The sequence below is a fragment of the Diospyros lotus genome, chromosome 2 (assembly GCF_014633365.1).
Source record: "Diospyros lotus cultivar Yz01 chromosome 2, ASM1463336v1, whole genome shotgun sequence".
NCBI lineage: Eukaryota > Viridiplantae > Streptophyta > Magnoliopsida > Ericales > Ebenaceae > Diospyros > Diospyros lotus.
This window is the reverse complement of record NC_068339.1, coordinates 6,196,614-6,215,920: the sequence shown is the minus strand read 5'-3', so window position 1 is coordinate 6,215,920 and position 19,307 is coordinate 6,196,614. Positions and strand designations below refer to the sequence as shown.

General features: G+C 37.9%; 2 protein-coding genes across 3 annotated transcripts in view; both read right to left on the bottom strand.

Annotated features, from left to right (window-relative positions):
- Positions 1-1,499: 1,499 nt before the first annotated feature.
- Positions 1,500-3,454, bottom strand: LOC127794859 (adenine/guanine permease AZG2). Its single transcript, XM_052326122.1, has one exon. It carries the CDS (start codon positions 3,332-3,334, stop codon positions 1,742-1,744), a length of 1,593 nt encoding a protein of 530 aa, XP_052182082.1. The 5' UTR covers positions 3,335-3,454; the 3' UTR covers positions 1,500-1,741.
- A 3,765-nt stretch (positions 3,455-7,219) lies between these two features.
- The window catches only part of LOC127794858 (uncharacterized), a 37,977-nt gene continuing 25,889 nt past the window's right edge, over positions 7,220-19,307 (bottom strand). The window contains exons 12-21 of one of the 2 annotated variants that reach the window (XM_052326121.1): positions 14,220-14,283; positions 13,200-13,242; positions 12,611-12,877; positions 12,368-12,529; positions 9,940-10,065; positions 9,391-9,543; positions 9,087-9,173; positions 7,860-7,928; positions 7,624-7,761; positions 7,220-7,410 (exon numbers count right to left, since the gene is read on the bottom strand). In XM_052326121.1, coding sequence (XP_052182081.1) covers positions 7,654-7,761; positions 7,860-7,928; positions 9,087-9,173; positions 9,391-9,543; positions 9,940-10,065; positions 12,368-12,529; positions 12,611-12,877; positions 13,200-13,242; positions 14,220-14,283 — 1,079 coding nt within the window. In that variant the 3' untranslated portion in view covers positions 7,220-7,410; positions 7,624-7,653. Of the gene's footprint in view, positions 7,411-7,476; positions 7,762-7,859; positions 7,929-9,086; positions 9,174-9,390; positions 9,544-9,939; positions 10,066-12,367; positions 12,530-12,610; positions 12,878-13,199; positions 13,243-14,219; positions 14,284-19,307 lie in introns of those variants that run through there. The other variant, XM_052326120.1, reaches the window with a different exon arrangement.

Sequence of the window (19,307 nt, the reverse complement as noted above, 5' to 3'; positions counted from 1 at the left end):
AGTTCTTGTTTCTATTAGAGAAATGTTCATTTTGTTTGAAGGCCATGTTGTTCTGGCTTTTGTTTGGAGGCCATGTTGTTCTGGCTTTTTATTTTGGCTAGATAACTGTTGAGTACGGCTTGTGATGCTTTGGTGAGTTTATGGACGAGACAAGTTTTACTGAGTCTCACAGTGGGTGTCAAATGTTCCTTTTGACTCAAAGTGATGATCGAACGGAGAGCTTGAGGCAACGGCGATTAGTACGGCAGGGGTGGCACCTACAAACACTCAAACGTTCAAGTAAGTAACAGTTTAAGACGGCAAGGGTTTCTGTCAATCTAAAAAGAACATATCTTGACCAATGGCCAACTAGTTTATATAGAAGAAAAAGGGAGAGCCCCTTGCGTGTCGTTGACCATTCTACCAGGATAAGGAGCCGAGGATCTTAGGGTTGTTGAGTCCTGTTGTGGGTGCGGGAATCTTGGTATGGCGTTAAAAGAATGGGGGATATTATTGAGTTGACGTTGATAGGCTGGGGACATTGTTGGGCTGGTGTTAGACCAAGATCGGGCCTAGTACCGAGCTACGGGCTTACCGTTGAGTCGAGCCCAATAAGATTAGTACGGTCCAAGAAGTTACTACTCTTATCTCAAAATTTCTGTCAAACAGTTGCTAGGTGGCAGCCAAATACAGAAGGACCATCTCCGACCGGGCAGTGCTAAGATCTCGTAATCCTCTGAACTGGAAACACCTACGATTTAGTAATGGAATGGAAATGAAAGAGAGAATGTGAATGAATTGGGAGAAAAGAGTTGCAATCATCTTCAGAGAAAGGAATTGAATCGGGAGATTGAGATTACCCCCTTTAAGATTGTTCAAAGCACGAATGCCTTCTCCCTACTGTTGCAAAATTCCTGGGAAATTGCTTCGCATCAATTGATCAAACAAAAACAACTGAAATAAATGCTAAAGAAGTTGGTTCCGCCGCTCGGGAAGACAAGAAAATGTAGTAATCTAGGATGTCTCGACCATGTTAGCTGAATCCTAACGTTGTGGCAGACACCATTAATGTTTTCAGTGGAAGGTGACAAGCATAGATTACAAACGCATCATTGTTAAGGAGGCAAAATGGGACTTTAAAGTTGGAACCCTCAACACACCAACAACAATTGTGACAACTAGATACCTAGGTAAATGTAATGTTGAAAATATAATGATTATATTAAATATTTTCTTATTAGTTGGGGTGAGAGTCTAACTCAATAGTAATAATAATTTTATATTAAAAAATTATGAGAGAAATATTAAATTTAGTATATTTAACTAAGGTCAAGTGTACAAGTTTATTCGTCCAAATACTCTTTTAAACTTAACGGAGATAAAAGTTACTTATAGATATCATTTCTTACATTTTTATAACTTAGGAAAAAAAATTGTAATAACAAATTTTCTTCTTACAGTATCATTTTAATTGTTGATGGTCACGTGAAGTAAAGAAAAGATGCATAAACAAAGAATGGGACAAAAAGAAAAAAAAAATACTTTATATTTGATCCATCCATCCATCATATATATTAATGCACAAGCAACCTTGAAAAGTTTTGAGGAAGTTGTATTGCCCACTAATTTTCCATCCCCTACACCTCTCTCTTCTCATGGTAGCCTGTGCATATGCAGCACAAAACCAAACTCCATAAAGCCAAAAGTTAAAAAGGGCTTCTAAATTCACATAATACCACCAGAAAGAAGTTAACTAAACTAATCAAATGATTTCAGCCACGTCTTGCCCAGCTGTTGCTGACACTTGATTTTGCTCCTTGGCCACCATTCTTCTCATCTCGATCAGCCACTTTATCCACCCTCCAAGGTAATCATACAGCCCGAGTGCAATGTACAGCCCAATCCCAGCAATTATGCCATTGGATATAGAGTAAGTCAGTGGCATGAGAAGCATGGTAACAAAAGCAGGCACTGCCTCCTTTATGTTGCCCCAGTCTATGTCCTTCAACACCTTCATCATCATCACCCCAACCATGACCAAAGATGGACCTATTGACCATGGTGGCACACTTGACAATAGTGGTATGAAAAACAATGATACCATAAAATATGCTGCCACGACCATGGCCGTTAGTCCCGTCCTGCCCCCTTCCCTGATTCCTGCTGACGATTCTACAAACGTTGCAATCGGAGAGACTCCGAGTGCGGCCCCCACAGTTGTCGTGCCCGCGTCGACCATGTAAGCCAAGTATTCCCCCTCAAAGCCTCCTTGGTCATTCAGGAAGCCCCCAACTTGTGCCATGGTGTACAATGTACCTGTGGTGGCTAGCACATCAACATATAATAACGTCACTATGGCCACCCAAACTTGACTTTGGTTGAAGTGGGTGAAGCTAATGGCCCCTGCAGTGGACTTGATCTTGTGAAAGTCGACCACCTTTTTGAAATAGCTGTAATTGGAGTCACCAAGGGGTGTGTGAGGGAAATAGGTCACGGCCGTGCCCCTAATCCATGAAATTAGCGTCACAAAGACCATGCCATATATCATGCTACCCTTAATCTCCTTCATTAACCCATAAGACATTATTAGGAAGCCAACTGAGCCGAGCCAGAACGTCGGGCTGCGCATTTTCCCGCCGATGCACTCTCCGGTCGCCGGATTCGTGGTGGAACAAGCAGAGACAGTTACCAAGGTGGCCGGATCGGGACCCACAAGGCCCATCCCCTGGTGGGCCTGTAGGCCCACGAAGGCGATGAAAAGCCCGATACCCGCCGCGCAAGCCAGCCGGATCGGATCGGGTATGATCCGAGCCAGCTTTGCCCTAAGCCCAAACACAGCGATGAGAAGAAAAGCACAGCCTTCAACCAAGACGACAGCCATGGCAGTCTGGTAGGACATGGGCCCAGACCCATGAAAGCCCACCAAATTGTAAGCCAAGTAAGCGTTTGGGCCCATACCTGGGGCCAAAGCCAGAGGTAAATTGGCGAAAAGGCCCATGGCGAACGACCCAATCATAGAAGACAACGCGGTGGCCACAATGAGGTCAGTTTTGACCTTTGACAGGCAATTTTGGTAGCCAGGATTAGAGTTCAGGACGCAGTCTGGAGAAGCAGTGGTCTGGTTGGCTGGCGGCGGCAAGCAGTCGGCCGCCGAGCAAGGGCCGCCGGAATCCGCCAGGATGGTGGCGTTGACGGTGATGATATAAGCCATGGTGAGAAAAGTGGCGGTGCCGGCGCGTAGCTCAGCCGTGAAGCAGCTCTTCCTGGCCTCCAACTTGAAGTATTTGCCAACCCTGCTCTTCGAAACCGCCTCATTCAACCCCTTCTCCATCTTCTTCCATGAACGGCCCCCCATCCCTCTCTCTCTCTCTCTATCTATCTCTCTCTCTTATGTTACGTATATATATATATATATATATATGGATCAATGAGAAAGTTCCGTTTGGGACTTGGCAAGGGACAATTATGATTCATGCGGACTGACGACTGAATATTTATGCGTTACAAAACAGAAAGCTTTGCTTTTTATGAGACACTGTGGGGGAGAACGTGATGTTTGTTCCAATTCATGCACGCAAATGAAATATATATATATAAAAAATACAAGTCATTAAATTATGATTACTTTACATATATATATATTTATATATAACAATTCCATAAATCGTTATTGCACTTCCCATATATGACCTCACATTTCCAAATGGGTGTGAAGGGAATTCATTGCATTAAAAGTGCATAAGCCGAAGAAGAGAGGCCACAGTGGGTATTTTTTAAAAAAATAAAAAAATAAAAGGGAAGTAATATATGTCTTAAAAAGCAAGGGATAGATTAGATATTTTACCTAATTAACTCACCAACATCATCATCTCTTCGACTGATATTATTTTCCTCAATAAATAAATTAAAACAAGCTTAAAATTGGAGGGGGAAGACTACTACTCAGGATCTAGCTAGCTAGGTTACACATAATTCTATTGATTGATTTAATTGTTTTTACGTAAGATTTGGACGAGAGCTTATTAGTTGGGAAGTGGGGTGGGTGTAAAGTAAAATTGACTTTTTATTGTATGGACAGTGATTGAGATTTGAGTGGGAGGGCAGGTAACTCTTTTCCTGGCCCGTACATTAATTGGTCAAACATAGCATTATGATGTTGGCTAGCATGCATGGAGGAGGAGGAGGAGGAGGAAGGAGGCTAATTAATTAGCCATTTAACTTAATTATATTTTTCACATAATCAAATCTGTTGATTTTCTTCTCACTATTCACGTACACTAGTCCAATTGAGAAATATATGTCACATCACATGCTTGTATACATAATTTGCGGATGAGAGCCCAAATCATTTAAACTCTTTTAGAGATTTAAAGTTGGTAAGTAATACTTGTCACCAATATCCAAATCTCACTCAAACAAGTCCACATATACATATATTTTGTCTAATACATATAATTTATGGACTATAATATATATATTTTTGCTCACGTCATTAAAAAAGATGAAAGTAGTAATAAATATTAAAGAAATGATCAAGTTTAATTTGCATATATATGACTTGGGGGGTGGATAATTTTTGTGACATATTGAGAATGGGACGTTGGTGGGTTGGCATCACATCACTGTCTATAAATGTCTTAAGCAACTTTGACCAGTTGATGCCAATTAGGGTTTCTCTCATCTTAGCCATTCAAGGACATGGATTTGTGTCTCAATCTTGAATCACCTCCACAAAACATGCATCCCTTTTCTTTCCTTCTTTTTGTTTTGTGGCCAAACCCACTAATCCACACAAACATTATTCCTCCCACAAATACATAAATAAAAAAAATAAATAAAAAGTTCATGTTGTTGACTAATTAAACAAGAAGAAGAAGAAGAAGAAGAAGAAGAAGAAGAATCAAAGCCCACCCTGCAGATTCTGTCCTGGCTGTCTTTGATTAAAATTATTATAATAATTTTAATTAGAGGGGTAGTTCGATGCCTCCAATACCCTAATCTTTGAACCAACCCTAACTTATTTCTACAAAATCTAAATTAGTTCTTCGGCCTGTCTAGTTCCACTCATGCATCTACACAATCTTCACAAAATCTAATAATTAAATTAAATTAGTGAATGATAACATTAACTATTAATTAGCATTTTTTTTAAAAAAAGATAATTAATAATGTTTGGGTAATTATATTATTTTGTTTATAATTATGAACCGCGCGCTTTGATGATTGATTGTATTTTTAATGCATGATCTAATTCATGTTAATTATTTTATGTGACAAAATCTTTAAAAGAACAATTTTTTTCCATTATTATTACACAAAATACTAAACTTTTCCATTGTATATTATTATACAAAATTTAGATGGCCAGAGATCTTGATGGGTCTTTGTGGGAAGGAGAGGTCACGTGCCATGTCTTTTAACTCATATATATTGTCGTGTGCATTGTGTGTTTTATAAATGCCTATATTATATAAAGTGAATTTTTTATTTAAAAAATAAAGATAAAACTTAATCGGCAAGATTTGATATATTTACAAACATTAAAAAATATTTATATATTTTACTTAAAACATCAAAAAAAAAAAAAGTCACCAATAAACTTTGAAAACAATAATTTGACCGTTGAATTATTTATTTTTATTTAAAATTTACTAAAAAAGTCTAATAATTTTTTATTTACACAAACACCAATCATTCATCTAATATAATTGTTAAAAAAATCACTCAAACTCTGTATAAAATTGATGTTTTAAGTGCTTTTGCAAATTCATCAAACAGCAGCCCATCATGAGTCAGTCACAAACTATGCAAACAATTTTATTTGTTTGGTTATTATTTATGTACGTACACTTACTTTATAGGAAACCTCCTCCATCAATGCCATTCTTCTTCCTCGGTGTAAGTAAAATGGAATCTCATCAGCTCACGGAATAAATATATAAGTAGTAAAAATGGAATAAAGCAAGCAAAGCGCTATGGAAGCAGGCCAGGCGTGCTGTGGCCTGTGACTAGCAACCGAGCAGACGGCTGCCTTTTATGGGGACAACTCCAACAAGCACCTCTCTGCCTCTCCTCAGCCTTCTTTCTTAAACCATATATATTATGATTATTATTATAACCATATTTTGCCATTTTTACTTTCTTCGGATCATGTCATGTGGGCAGTCTTAAAACCATATTAAGCTTGCATGCGCGAGGCCTTCTGGGTTTTCTTTATTGCTATTGCTATCTAGGGAATGCAACATACATATATATATATATATATGGTCTTGCTTTTGAGGCGTTGTTCAAGTGAAAATGCATTCATATTTTATCAAGGCTGTTCTCTTTTTGTTTCCTCCCATCATCACTTCACTCCTTCCCCTTAAGTATCTTTTTTCCGAACACTCATGCCACTTTATTTTGGTTAAGTTAAAATCACTTTGATTTCATTTTAGCTGTCCATCAATCTATACTCTTATCATAAAGAGAAGAACATCATTCTAGAGCCTCTCAAATTGATACTCTGTCAGTTTTGTGAGGTTTTAAATTTTCTGGCACAAAACCCAAAATCCTTTCCCTCTAACCTGCCCATCCAATCACAGAGAAGAAAAAAAAAAAAAAAAGGTTTCCACCCTTTGGTAGCAATGCTCTTGTACATTTAATGTTAAAAGTACAATCAATCTTGAATTTGAATAAAAAAGAAGGTTTTATAATTAAGTAAATAACAACTAGATATTTTTATTATGAATTGTAAACAAATTTTAGCAAATTAAAACCTATTCTTGACACTAAGTTAATTTTGATATGCCAAAAGACATACTGTGAATAAATGAAAATAAATAAAAGTATATCCATGAATGTGATGGGGCACAAATGATAAAAAAAAAAAAAAAAGTGAATACTGTTGTTAAACTTAAGATGCTGAAATTTTTTCTCTAGATTGGCCCATAGAATGGGGGATATAAAAATCTAAATTAAATTGAGGGTAAATTTGACACGTCCTAGAATATTTTTAATGATTTTTTGATAAACAAGAGACTCTTATTTTGAAGTTAAAAAAGCACTAAATCTCAAGAAGTTTGTGATAAATTAGTATTACGGATCAAATTTCAACTTTTTTATTCATCAAGATGCTGATTTATTTTATATTCTATTGAATTATTTACATTTATGTCTTGAGCAAATGTTCTATTTTTCATTTATAATTTACTAAAGTGACAATAAATGCAAATAAATAGAGTAATAGATAGAAGAGTATTGGACCCTTCAATAGAGCTAAGATGCTCCCTAGAGCCAAGTACTTAATAGCCAACAAGTACTTACTTCAAAGTTCAAACAATGATCACTGAAAGGAAGTCGGAAGTGTATTACCAGGACAGATTATGGCAAATTTGCTTGACTGACTGGTGCCAGGATGAAAATCTGATTACCACGGCCAAAATTCAAAATCTAAACAAGATTAAAACAAGTGAGTAGTAAAAATACAAGATTAAAACAAGCACAAGCAGGTGGGTGTAAGGTACAAAAATAGCTTGAGAGAGTTTCCAAAATTTTCAGATTCTGCACAAAAAGAGCTCAAAAGAAAAAGAAAACTTAAAGAGTCCTCGGCTTCAATTGCCTATCATTAAATATTACAACAAAATCATTTGAACCAGTTCGCACCTATTGATGGCAACTTTTTGGAAGCTCAAACTACTTTGATGCTAAGTGTTTGTTTTTCTTATTGCCTCTCTTTTTCAGGCTGCTACTCTCGGGGCCTTCTTCCTCTTCAGCCTTCTGCTCTGCCTCCAAAACGGCCAGCTGCGGTAATAACAAACAAAGATGATCAAATGTAAATGTATGTAAGTAAATTTAATTCCTTATCAGCAGATTAAAAGCACTTGGATTTATAGGTTTACCTCATCGAGGATTGGTTTAAGCTCCTTGTATCGAGCAACAGCAAGGTCAAAACCATCCTTGCGGAGCTCCTGTATTACCACAACAACATTATAAATAGTATCTCCATATCTTGAGCACCTATGTCATGTATTTATCCGTAATTGCTGATGCAGCAATTTCTATGCTATGGTATGAAATGTGGAGGATGCTTCCCATGCTTTATCCAAACAGACACCAAAAAGATTTAGTCACAACTTCATCACAGAAGTATGACGTACCAAAAAAGATCTATTGGTACCGATAAAGGGTTGAGCTCAACAGGATTAACATTAGATATGCATTTGATTAAGGTGTATTGGAGGTGGGGAATTACTAAACACAAAGGTTCAGAAAAAATGTGCCAATAAAGCTTCAGAAGATCAAAAATAGCCCCCTTGTAAACTGGAAAGGTTCAGAACAGGCTTTTGGACCTAACCACTGAACAAACTACTTCAGTATTTTGTATATGTACTTCAAAAAGAACTGTGGATTCTTCTGTTTCTCAGTCTGTTCTTCTCGACAAAACAAGCTAAGTTATTTCTCCCCTAACTCAGAGAAAGAGTATATCACTACTGCAAGAACATCCTATGGCGCATGCTCTAACCAAAGCTGTCAAAGGCACGAGACAAAATGAGGCACAAAGGGCACTCGGAGTCTAGACACAGAGCACATGCATGCACTGTTTGGAGGTGATGCACACATTTGTTTGTAGAATACTTATATATCATTATTTTTAATTTGCAACTATGAGAGGCTGAGCCTTGACAGGGGAACGTTGTTTCTTTGTGACGAGAAGTTCAAAATCATGAAGGACAAGCAACCAACACTATAACTCTATAATAACAATTTGGGTAAATTGCTCCCAAATCCCTAGTGGTTTGAGCCATTTATGCAAAGACGCCCTGTGTTTTTAAAATGTCCCTAGAGGTCCCTGTGGGGTTTTTTTTTTGGCTCACACATCCCCTCCATTACTAACAATGTTAATTAAATGCTAATTAAGTTAAATTAAATTAATTAACCCTAATTAAATTTAATTTAAAAAAAAAAAAAAAAAAACCATTGCCACAGGTAATGGGTTCCATCCAGCTGCTGGAACCCCGACCCAATTCCTGCAGCAATGGTTTCAGGCAGCTGGAAAACAGAGAGAGAGAGAGAGAAAATACTAGTTAATAAGGGAAACATATTAATCGCATTTAAAGAAAACAAACCTTCCCAGTATGTTGAGTATGTTCATATGCTGCCATTTGCCAGTACATGTTTGTCCGTTTGTAGAAGTCTTTTAAGGATTCTCCAGGCTGCAAAGAACAATAAATTCCACAAGGAATCAATTCAAAGGTAATAAGATCAGATATCATGCAAAAGAAGGCCGAAGTGAAATTATACAAGATGCAACGACTAGCTAAAATAAGAAAAATACAAATAAAACTGGAACAATTTTTGTAAATAGTTCTTGATATACATACACTTTCTTATTTTTGTAATGCTCGGGCCTACAAAGAATAAGAGGATTACCGTTGGTGTTCGCTGACAATCAGAGAGGCCAAGGTGGGCTCTGATCTGCTCTATCCTGGCCCGTTTCTCTTTCCGCCGAAGATTTTTTCCCTCGCCCTTAATTATAGCAACAGCATCTCCCAATTCAAGTGATCCAGGACCATTATTCCCAGCCTTTATATGGACAAGTTTAGAACAACATTAGAAAAACTAAGAGAACTTTACGACTGTTCTAAACAAAGCACCTTTTCCATGCAGAAGCAAACCCCTCACCAACAAAAAACAAACACTAACATGAAATGAGGTGAAAAATAAAATAATAGTAATCAATAAATAATTGCATCCATGTTCATGCACACTCCAAGATATGTCTATATAGCACAAATTGGTAAGGTGGTACACCAATTGAAATTGATGCTTAGGATCAATGATGATGTACCAGACGGAAGGGGGTGAAGATAACACACAAAAGAAAAAAGAAGCCCCAAACACATGCCCATAACAGAGAATACTAAATTCAGATACATATGCATCCTCAAGTGAAGCATGGAAAGTAGAGAAGGCACCTACATCATCTGCATCAGCATCAGTCTCATCACTCTCATCTCCACTACCAGATTCTTCATCTTTACTGTCATCTTCTTCTTCATCCTCATCTTCATCCTCTGAGCCTTCTATCCATTCAGATTCAGATGCCTGTGTTTGCAGAGAGACATAGTCATCAGACATACAAAGTTCAACAAGTTCAACAAAACCAAGAATGAGATTGATTTTGTTACTTTTTCTAATGTTGAACAATAACAAACATATTAAATAAAAAATAAAATAAATTAAGAAATAGATAAATGACAAATATTGTGGTAGGAAAGTTAATCTCTCACTTAGACAGTGCTTGTTGCGTTTTTGCATGGAGGATTATTTCTAGAAGATGAAGATTAGAACCTGTTAGAATGAAGATGAAATCCGACTGATTTTATTCTAAGTTAGATTAGTTAACTTAGTTGTTCTATTATGAGGAATATACTAGTCTTTTGTATAGGCTAAGTAGTTAGCCTTGTAATTTCTGCCCCTATAGTTTATAAACAAGAGGCGAGAGGCTCAAAGTCGGATATAATACAAATCATTCTATTGTTCTCTGAATGCGAGTGATACTGACGAGAGAGAGAGAGAGAGGGGCTTAGAGAGAGAGTTTGTCCTTGTATTCTCTTGTGTGAGAGAGAGAAAGAAGGTTCTTATATCTTGTTTCAAGCGGTTTTCTAGTGGATTTGTCTCTCGGAGAGAAGGCTGGATGTAGGATTGCGCTTTGCAGTCCGAATCAGGATAATTCTGCGCCTCTTGATTGGTTTGATTGCTCCTTTATTTCAGTTTCTTTGCTGTTTACATTTCCTGTTATATATATTCTGTTGTGGGTTTGATTTCCAGGTGAGGAGTAAAGAGAGATTGGCAAACTTAAGTATTGAATCGGTTTCTAAGAGCTCCTAATCATAACAACGCTAAATATCAAACAAGCAAAATAACTATCATATTGGTTAATAGGAAAAAGGAACTCCCAATGGAAATATCTCACTATGCCCCAGAAATATGAGTCAAATGCATAAACCCAAAATTTATAAGTATAAAAAGGTCATGTGGAGAGAAATCCCATATTATATCAACAATGTCACCAAGGAGTTATCAGCTTGAGGCACAAATCCACATGTAAAGACAACCAATGAGCTTTATGTTCACAACTCAAAAACTAGTGTGAAGCCATCTTCACCTTTTGAGTTGACAAGGCAAACATCATAACCCTGGTTGCCCAGCAAACAGGCATGAATAGCAATTATCAATGCCTCTATTCCTAGCAAATTAAGCCAGGTCTAGCAACTTATAATGAACTCTACTTATACATGCAGCAACAATTTGTAAAAGGATTTTGATGAACTTTTCATTGTTAACTTTAATTTAAGAGTTTGATGCAGCCAAATTTTAAAATTTTCATACGTGCCTCATAACAAATAAGAAACAGAAAAAATTGCATAGGACCCGCAAAGATCAAATATTTCTAAGATTTAAACAGATTAATTAAATATTATTCTCTTTCTCTATCAATCATTCCGTTATACCCCAAAAGCAGACCTTAGTTTTGGCGATTTCCTTCCTCTTGGACATATATCCAGGAAACAATTTCAATGCAGAAGTTATCTATATGTTACAGATGAATGTTCTTTTTTCATTAAATTACATTTTCAAAGTTCATATTTGTGTCTGAAATTTAGCTGGGTTATTCATGCATATTTCTCTGATGCCTTTACATTTAGATACAACAACTAATGTCTCTGATTCACTGTGCAATGCTTCTCAATATTTCCTTCATCTCCCAATTCTGTTTATTTAACTTTTGAGAATGATAATGTATAGATACAACCATACCAAACAAATAACCGATTTCTAAAAAAATACAGAAACTAACATTACTTCACAAAATCTAGCATTTCATGAATAAAAATATTGTTTATCCTACTACTCTGAACAGTAAAGATTTAATCTTGAACTCGAAGATCATTTACCAGTGTAAAAGACAATATTTAATTAAGTTCCAGATTATGATAAATAACATCAAAACAAGAGACAAAATTATCAGAGCTATAGAGAATTTTTCTAGTGCCTTCTCTAAGAAAAAGAAGTATTTTTTTATGAAAATGAATATGCTAATTGGTCAAAAGTAACACCTATATGAAACTTCATGCAATAACTTGATCCATTGTATAGAATTGACAAAAAATTTCATGTATCATATTTCTTCAAAGATAAAGGTTAATGGCTGTAGATTATAGCTTATATAATTTCTCATGTGTCCATCTACAGGGAAAGAATGAGAATTGAAAGTTTCAAAAGAACAGGAACAGCCCAGTAAATATCTACATTAAATGTTAGAACCTGATGCTAATTAACCAATTACTTCTCGAAATAGCATAAGGCAAGCAATTACACTTCATAAACAGATAACGTAACAAACCGGTATGATGCACTTCCATTCATCAAGTTTGCTTAGATTAAGTGTATACAAATCATCGAGTGTAACTTCTCGATCTTTTACTTCCATCATGCCCCCATAAATATAAAGTGTATCTCTTCCCACAACCATGCAGGAATTTATACGTCCACGCGGCTTCACTATCTGAAATCAACACAACACTAAAAATCAATAGTAGCATGACAACAAATATTTAGATAATCATTTGCATCTAATATAACAAACCTCTGGTAAAATATAACTTTGCAAACGATCTGTTGAACTAGATCTGGGACACTTTCCATCAGACGTGGTAGCCACCCCCTTAACATCAATGTTCATGTTTGTTTCCATAGCAAGTGAAATATCATCAACACTGCTTTCCACATCTGCTTCTTCACTGTACTCCACATCCTCATCTTTGTCATTTGCTCCACGCTTCTCTTCTTCAATTGCACTTATTTTGCTGTCACGGTTGGCGGTGTTTGTTTTCTCATCTGAACTCTTGTTCAACTGTAACAGCAACCCGACAAGTACACACATAAGAATCTCTTATCTTTTACATTACTATTTACCAATATACTGTTCAAAACTTGAGAAAGAACAGAATTAACTTAAACAACTACCCAAACTTTCATACAAGGTCTTTTCTTTATTCATCAAAATTCTAGTTAGGGAAACAATTTATGTGTTTCAATACAAAAAGGAAGGACACATGAGAATGAAGAATCAATAAGATAAAAAATAGCAGCATTGATAGCATAAGAATAGTCCCAAAACTATTACCAACAACTTCGAACTAGAAAATTTTAGATATTCACACTGCAAATTTTACCTTAACTTTTGTTGACTTCTGCTTCCGTAGCTCCAGTGGATACCTATACACAACAGTAAGGAAGGCATTGTCACAGAAGGGCAGAAAGCATGAGTTGTCACGGGGCATAACTACAATATAACTCTTGAGAATTCATTATCCACAAGCCATATGATAGTTCAGAAATAAAGAGAGATTGAGAAAATAAACAAAATTGAAAATGGTCATATTTCCATTGTTTCAAAAACCAACCCGGGATTAACCAAAAAAAAAAACTGAATTGTTTGGCCCAACAGGAAAAACCAGGAACCGGCCACCTAACTGGTCCAATTGGCAGCAGGTTGGAAAAAACTGGTCATTAAACCAGGAACCTTTTTATTTTATATTTTTTTAAATGTTAAAAATATAATAATAATTTTAGATATTCAATGCAAATTATTTGGATACCATCCATCACTTTGTTAATGCATGGATAGTTTTTTTGCAATTTTCTACCTGTAATTTAAATATTTGATCTCAATTTTAATTTTATTTTCATCATAAATTTGTGTTAGTAATTTAATGTTGTTGTATAAACTTTTTCTAATTGTAGGATCGTGTTACTTAATAAATTTTAGAATCTATTAAGTATTATGCGATGAATTTTATTTTTTAAAATTTTTAATATTTTAGCTTTAGTTATTATATATATTTATTTATTTGATAAAAACGTATCCCAGTTCATCCCAGGCCGACCATTAACCCTTGAACCTTTCCTCTCTTTGGTTCATTGCCCTAGTCCAATTTTCTGAACATTGCATCTTTCTTTCCATTGATAATTATAAGAATAACAAATTTTCTATGCATTTCAATCAATAATTTTGGTTACAATAGGACTCATAAAGTTATTTCAAATGTATGCATTTTACTAACTGACAAAAATTGATAGCAGAAGGACCTCAAAAGTATCACCAAATACAACCAACAAAATTTACCAAAAAGGAATATAACACATTTAAGCTAAACCAGAAAATGTTAGAAATAAAACAAGGCAGGATTTACCAGCGCCAAGTGTCCAACTGAAATCCATAAAGTTCATTCAAGAACAAACTCATTATTACATCACCTGCATAGCAAACATGATAAAAAGCATTACAAAGTAGGAAATTTTGACAAGATATCAAGCATGAACTTAATTTGAAAACAATTGAACGCAGTTATACTCAAAAAACAAGAAAAATCTCCACTTAATTCAACATGACTAAAACATCCCCCACTTTAGCTAGCTGAAGTTTCTACAAATCCCATATCACAACTTAGTTCAATCTGAATTCTTCTATGGCAGCAGCAAACACATCCCACCACAAATCTAATCCCACATCTATTTTTGTCCTTCATCCATTCTTTCAGCACCTTGCACTCAAAAGCGTAATCAGAGAGCTCCTAAAGCTGAACATGGGCGCACACACTAGAGCCAGTTTCTCTGCATTGCTCACAATTGATATTTAGCCTGAAACTGTGGATCAAAATGAGGGGCCAAGTAGATGAAATGACCACATTTCACCCAGCAGGGGCAGAGTGGTCATTTCACTCAAACACCACCCCCCCCCCCCCCCCAAAAAAAAAAAAAAAAAAAAATTGGCCCACAAATTCGGCAAAAAAATCATTATTCTTACAGATAAAGCCCTGCCACTACATTTTTTCCCCACATCAATCTTTAGCACCTTGCCTCAACTATGACTATTTTCTGTAAACACGTTATTCCTTAAATTTCCAATATGAAGGGCTATAATTGAGTAGGAATCATCATCTATCTTTAAAAAGGTGTGGAATACGTTCTTGATAGTGCCACACAGCAATAATGGACTCCATTCTCATTGCATTTTCCTTAACTTCTGCATTCTGATAGAATTAGATGCTTGTTGGGTTCACTGTCATCACTAATGCTATCTTCTATTAACTTATAGCCGAACATATCTAAGCCAGAACAAGCATATTCTCAAAGCTTATGCCAATCAACCTATAAGTAAAACTGGTCCACCAATAGATAAAATTAAGCATACATTCTGGATTCACGGGGATAGAATACTGTCAGCTTCCGAGGAGCTGACTGTTGTTTCTCCGGTTGAGTGATTGAACGTTACTGATAGAATTAGGAGGAAGAGAATCAGTAGGAAGAGTGAGAGGAAGAATGAGAGAGAGAATAGAAACTTCTAGGAATATTCATTCATAATCATTGGCGGGTTGGACAGCTGCTTTATAAAGCTAAGCCACCTGCCCATGTGCGTAACCGAATGCTGTTGCTGAGAATGTACTACTCCTAATGCGGCAACAAACAAATTACAACTCCTCAATGCAAACTTCTAATATACTACTTACTAGCCATAGTATAACCTTATTACATTAGCACCCCTCCTACCCGTGACACATGACAATCACCCTCCCCTTCAAAACCTTCTTGTCCTCAAGAAATGCTGAGAAGACCGGCTGCCTTAGGAAATTGCTTGAGAATATCCGGGAGGTATTCCCAAGTATTGTTGTCGAGGTGTAGATTAGACCATTGCACCAACACCTGGATGATGGGAGCCCCTTGGTTGTAGATCACCCTCCTGTCAATTATAGCTGTAGGTTCCTTTGGACTGTCATCTGGATCTGGGAAACGAGGTAACACTGGATTGACAGCTTGCTGCCCCACTGCCTTTTTAAGCAATGATACATGAAAGACCGAATGTATATTGGAGTTATCTGGCAGCTGTAAACGATAAGCCACACTCCCAACTCGAGCTAGCACCAGAAAAGGCCCATAATACTTCGGATTGAGCTTTGAACTGGGCTTTCCAAGTAGAGCTTTCAGATGGCCTGGCTGGAGCTTCAAATAGACCCACTCTCCCACTTGGAATTCCCTTTCACTTCTCTTTCTATCGGCAAACTGCTTCATACAATTCCTAGCGTTGGCCAATTCTGTTTTGATTGTCTGGAAAGCTTGCTGTCTCCGTTGAAGGTAAGTATCCAAGGCTGCCACTGTCAAGGAATTTCCCAGGTCTGGCAGTAAAGTTGGCTTATATCCATATAGGGCTTCAAAAGGGGATCTCTTTATGGAGTTGTGGTAGTTGGAATTATACCACCACCGTGCCAACGTGAGCCACTTGTGCCAAGACCTCGGCTGTAAGAAGCAAGCACATCTTAAGTATGTCTCCAAACATTGATTTACTCTCTTGGTCTGACCATCGGATTCTGGATGATAGGCCGTCAACATGCTGAGTTGGATTCCCAATAACCCCGTCAATTCCTTCCACAAGAGGCTAGTAAAAATTTTATCCCTATCCGACACTATAGCCTTGGGAATTCCGTGTAACTTCACCACTTGGTCGAGGAACACTTTAGCTATCTCTTGAACTGTGTAGGGATGTGTCAATCCGATGAAGTGGGCATATTTGGTGAATCTATCCACTATCACCATTATGCAATCACGCCCTTCCGATTTGGGTAAGCCCTCAATGAAATCCACTGAGATACTTTCCCAAGGCTCTCCTGGTATACTTAATGGCTGTAACAACCCGGGGCGGGCCACCGATTTTGATTTGCACCATTTATAGATATCACAACTCAGCACAAAGTCCATCACATATTTTTTTAACCCGGGCCAATGAAAGTGTTGCTTAACTTTGTGATAGGTAGCACCTATTCCAGAGTGGCCCCCTATTGGAGAACTGTGCAGTGCCTCCACAATTTTTTTTTTTAAATTCTCATCCTTTCCTATCACCAACCTCCCTCTGTTTCTGATAAGTCAATTAGTCAAGGTGTACCCTTGTTTAGCATTAGGATCCACCACTAGTTGTTGTAGCAGCTCTTGCATGCTCTCATCATTTTCATAGCTCGAGGCCATTTTTTGGTGCCAGTCTGGAACCATCACCGTAAGAGCAGCAAAATGCCCCTCTTCATGACACCTTGACAAGGCATCTGCAGCTAGGTTTTCCTTCCCCTTCCGGTATTGGATTACATAATCCAATCCCATCAACTTAGTCATCCCTTTCCGTTGCAATTGCATATGTAATTTTTGCTGAAGTAGGAATTTTAGACTTTCATGGTCTGTTTTGATCACAAACTTACTGCCTTCTAGGTAATGCCTCCACTTATCTACAGCCATCAGCACTGCAAACAGCTCCTTCTCGTAAATGCTCAACCCGAGGTGTCGAGGAGCTAATGCCTTACTAAGAAAGGCCAAGGGCCTCCCTTCTTGTACCAGAACAACCCCCAACTCCAACAGCGCTGGCGTTCGTCTCCAATACAAATGGCTTGCCAAAATCCGGCAAGCCCAATGGCAGTACCTCACTCATAGCTCTTTTAAGTTTGTCAAAGGCATCCTCAGCCCGGTCATTCCATTGGAAGCCATCCTTTTTCAGCAATTCTGTTAGTGGCCGACTAATAATTCCATAATCCTTGACAAATTGACGATTGTAGCCAGTTAAGCCTAGAAATCCCCTTAATACCTTGACATTTTGAGGCCTCGGCCACTCCACCATGGCTGCTACCTTGCTAGGATCGATGCTGACTCCTGCATTAGATATTATATGGCCCAAATACTCCACATGACTCTTTGCAAAGGAACACTTGGACTCCTTAACATACAATTTATTGAGTCGAAGAACCTCAAAGGTAGTTTTCAAGTGGGTTAGGTGCTCAACGAAAGTGGGGCTATAGATCAGAATGTCATAAAAAAAAAACTAGAATGAATTCACGCAAGTAAGGTTCAAATATTTGGTTCATTAATGCTTGAAAGGTAACTGGGGCGTTAGTGAGTCTGAAGGGCATTACCTTGAATTCGTAGTGCCCTTGGTGAGTTTTAAAGGCGGTTTTAAGGATATCTCGAGGCTCCATTCGAATTTGGTGGTAACCTGCTCTAAGATCCAGCTTAGTGAAAACTGATGCATGCTTCAATTCATCAAGCAAGTCTTCTACAATGGGTATGGAAAACTTGTCCTTGATGGTTATGGCATTGAGTTGCCTATAGTCTACACAAAATCTCCATGAACCATTTTTCTTTTTGACAAGTAGTACGGGAGACGCGAAAGGGCTATGGCTGGGTTGGATAATCGACTTTTGTAGCATGTCTTTGATGAGTCTTTCTATCTCAGTTTTCTTTTTAGGAGGGTAACGATAGGACCTTACGTTCACTGGTTCCGAATTTGGTTTGAGATGGATGGTATGGTCGCAGGGCCTTTTTGGAGGAAGTGAGCTGGGTTCAGAAAAGAGGTCTTTGAACTCAAGTAATAGCATGTTAAGAGAGTTAGTTTCACGTACCTTCCAGTGGTCGTGTGAGTGGCTACTCATTGTAATGGCCAATTCTCCTCCCTGCTCCTGTCCCTTCTCGAAAACTTCCAAGGCCTGAATAGAAAACAGTTGCGCTACTTGGGAAAACTTGCTCTTGAGCAACAGTTGAAGTCTCTTTCCCATTATAATCTTGCACATACCCGCTTCCTGGCTGCCTTTGAGTATCCTCCTTTTTCCATCCTTCTCAAAGGTCACCTCCATCTTGTTGAAATCGAAGCTGATGGGACTCACTCCTCTCATCCAATCAACCCCAAGCACCACATCACAACCCCCCAATTTCAACAGCCTCAAATCTGCCACAAATTCTTCCCCATTCATCTCCCAACAGAATCCCAAACATGAGGATTGACTTAATACCTTATTTCCGTTTGCTACTGTTACTGAAAGGGGGTGAGAATTTGAGACCTCACATCCCAATTTCTTTGCCATACCTTCGTCCAGGAAGCTATGGGTGCTTCCGCTATCAATGAGTACCATTAGCGGGCATTGATGAGCTCGCCCTTCTACCTTAATGATCTTGATGTGTGCCAATCCTTTTAGTGCATGTAAGGAGATCTCTCCTTGATCACCTTCGCCCATCTCCGAGGTTTCCTCCGCGAGTACTTCCTCATCCTCCCCTTCCAATAATAGGATTTGTCATTTGCACCTGTGTCCCGAAAAGTATTTATCCCCGCACCTATAACATAGGTCGCTTGGCGTCTCTGCTCCATTAACCCTCCTCCATTCGTTGGGTTAGGGGCTGCAGGAGGCAATGCTAGGACCCCCTTACCACTGTGCACCGTATCTCGTCCTTGAGTCCTGTTACCAGACTGCCACCCC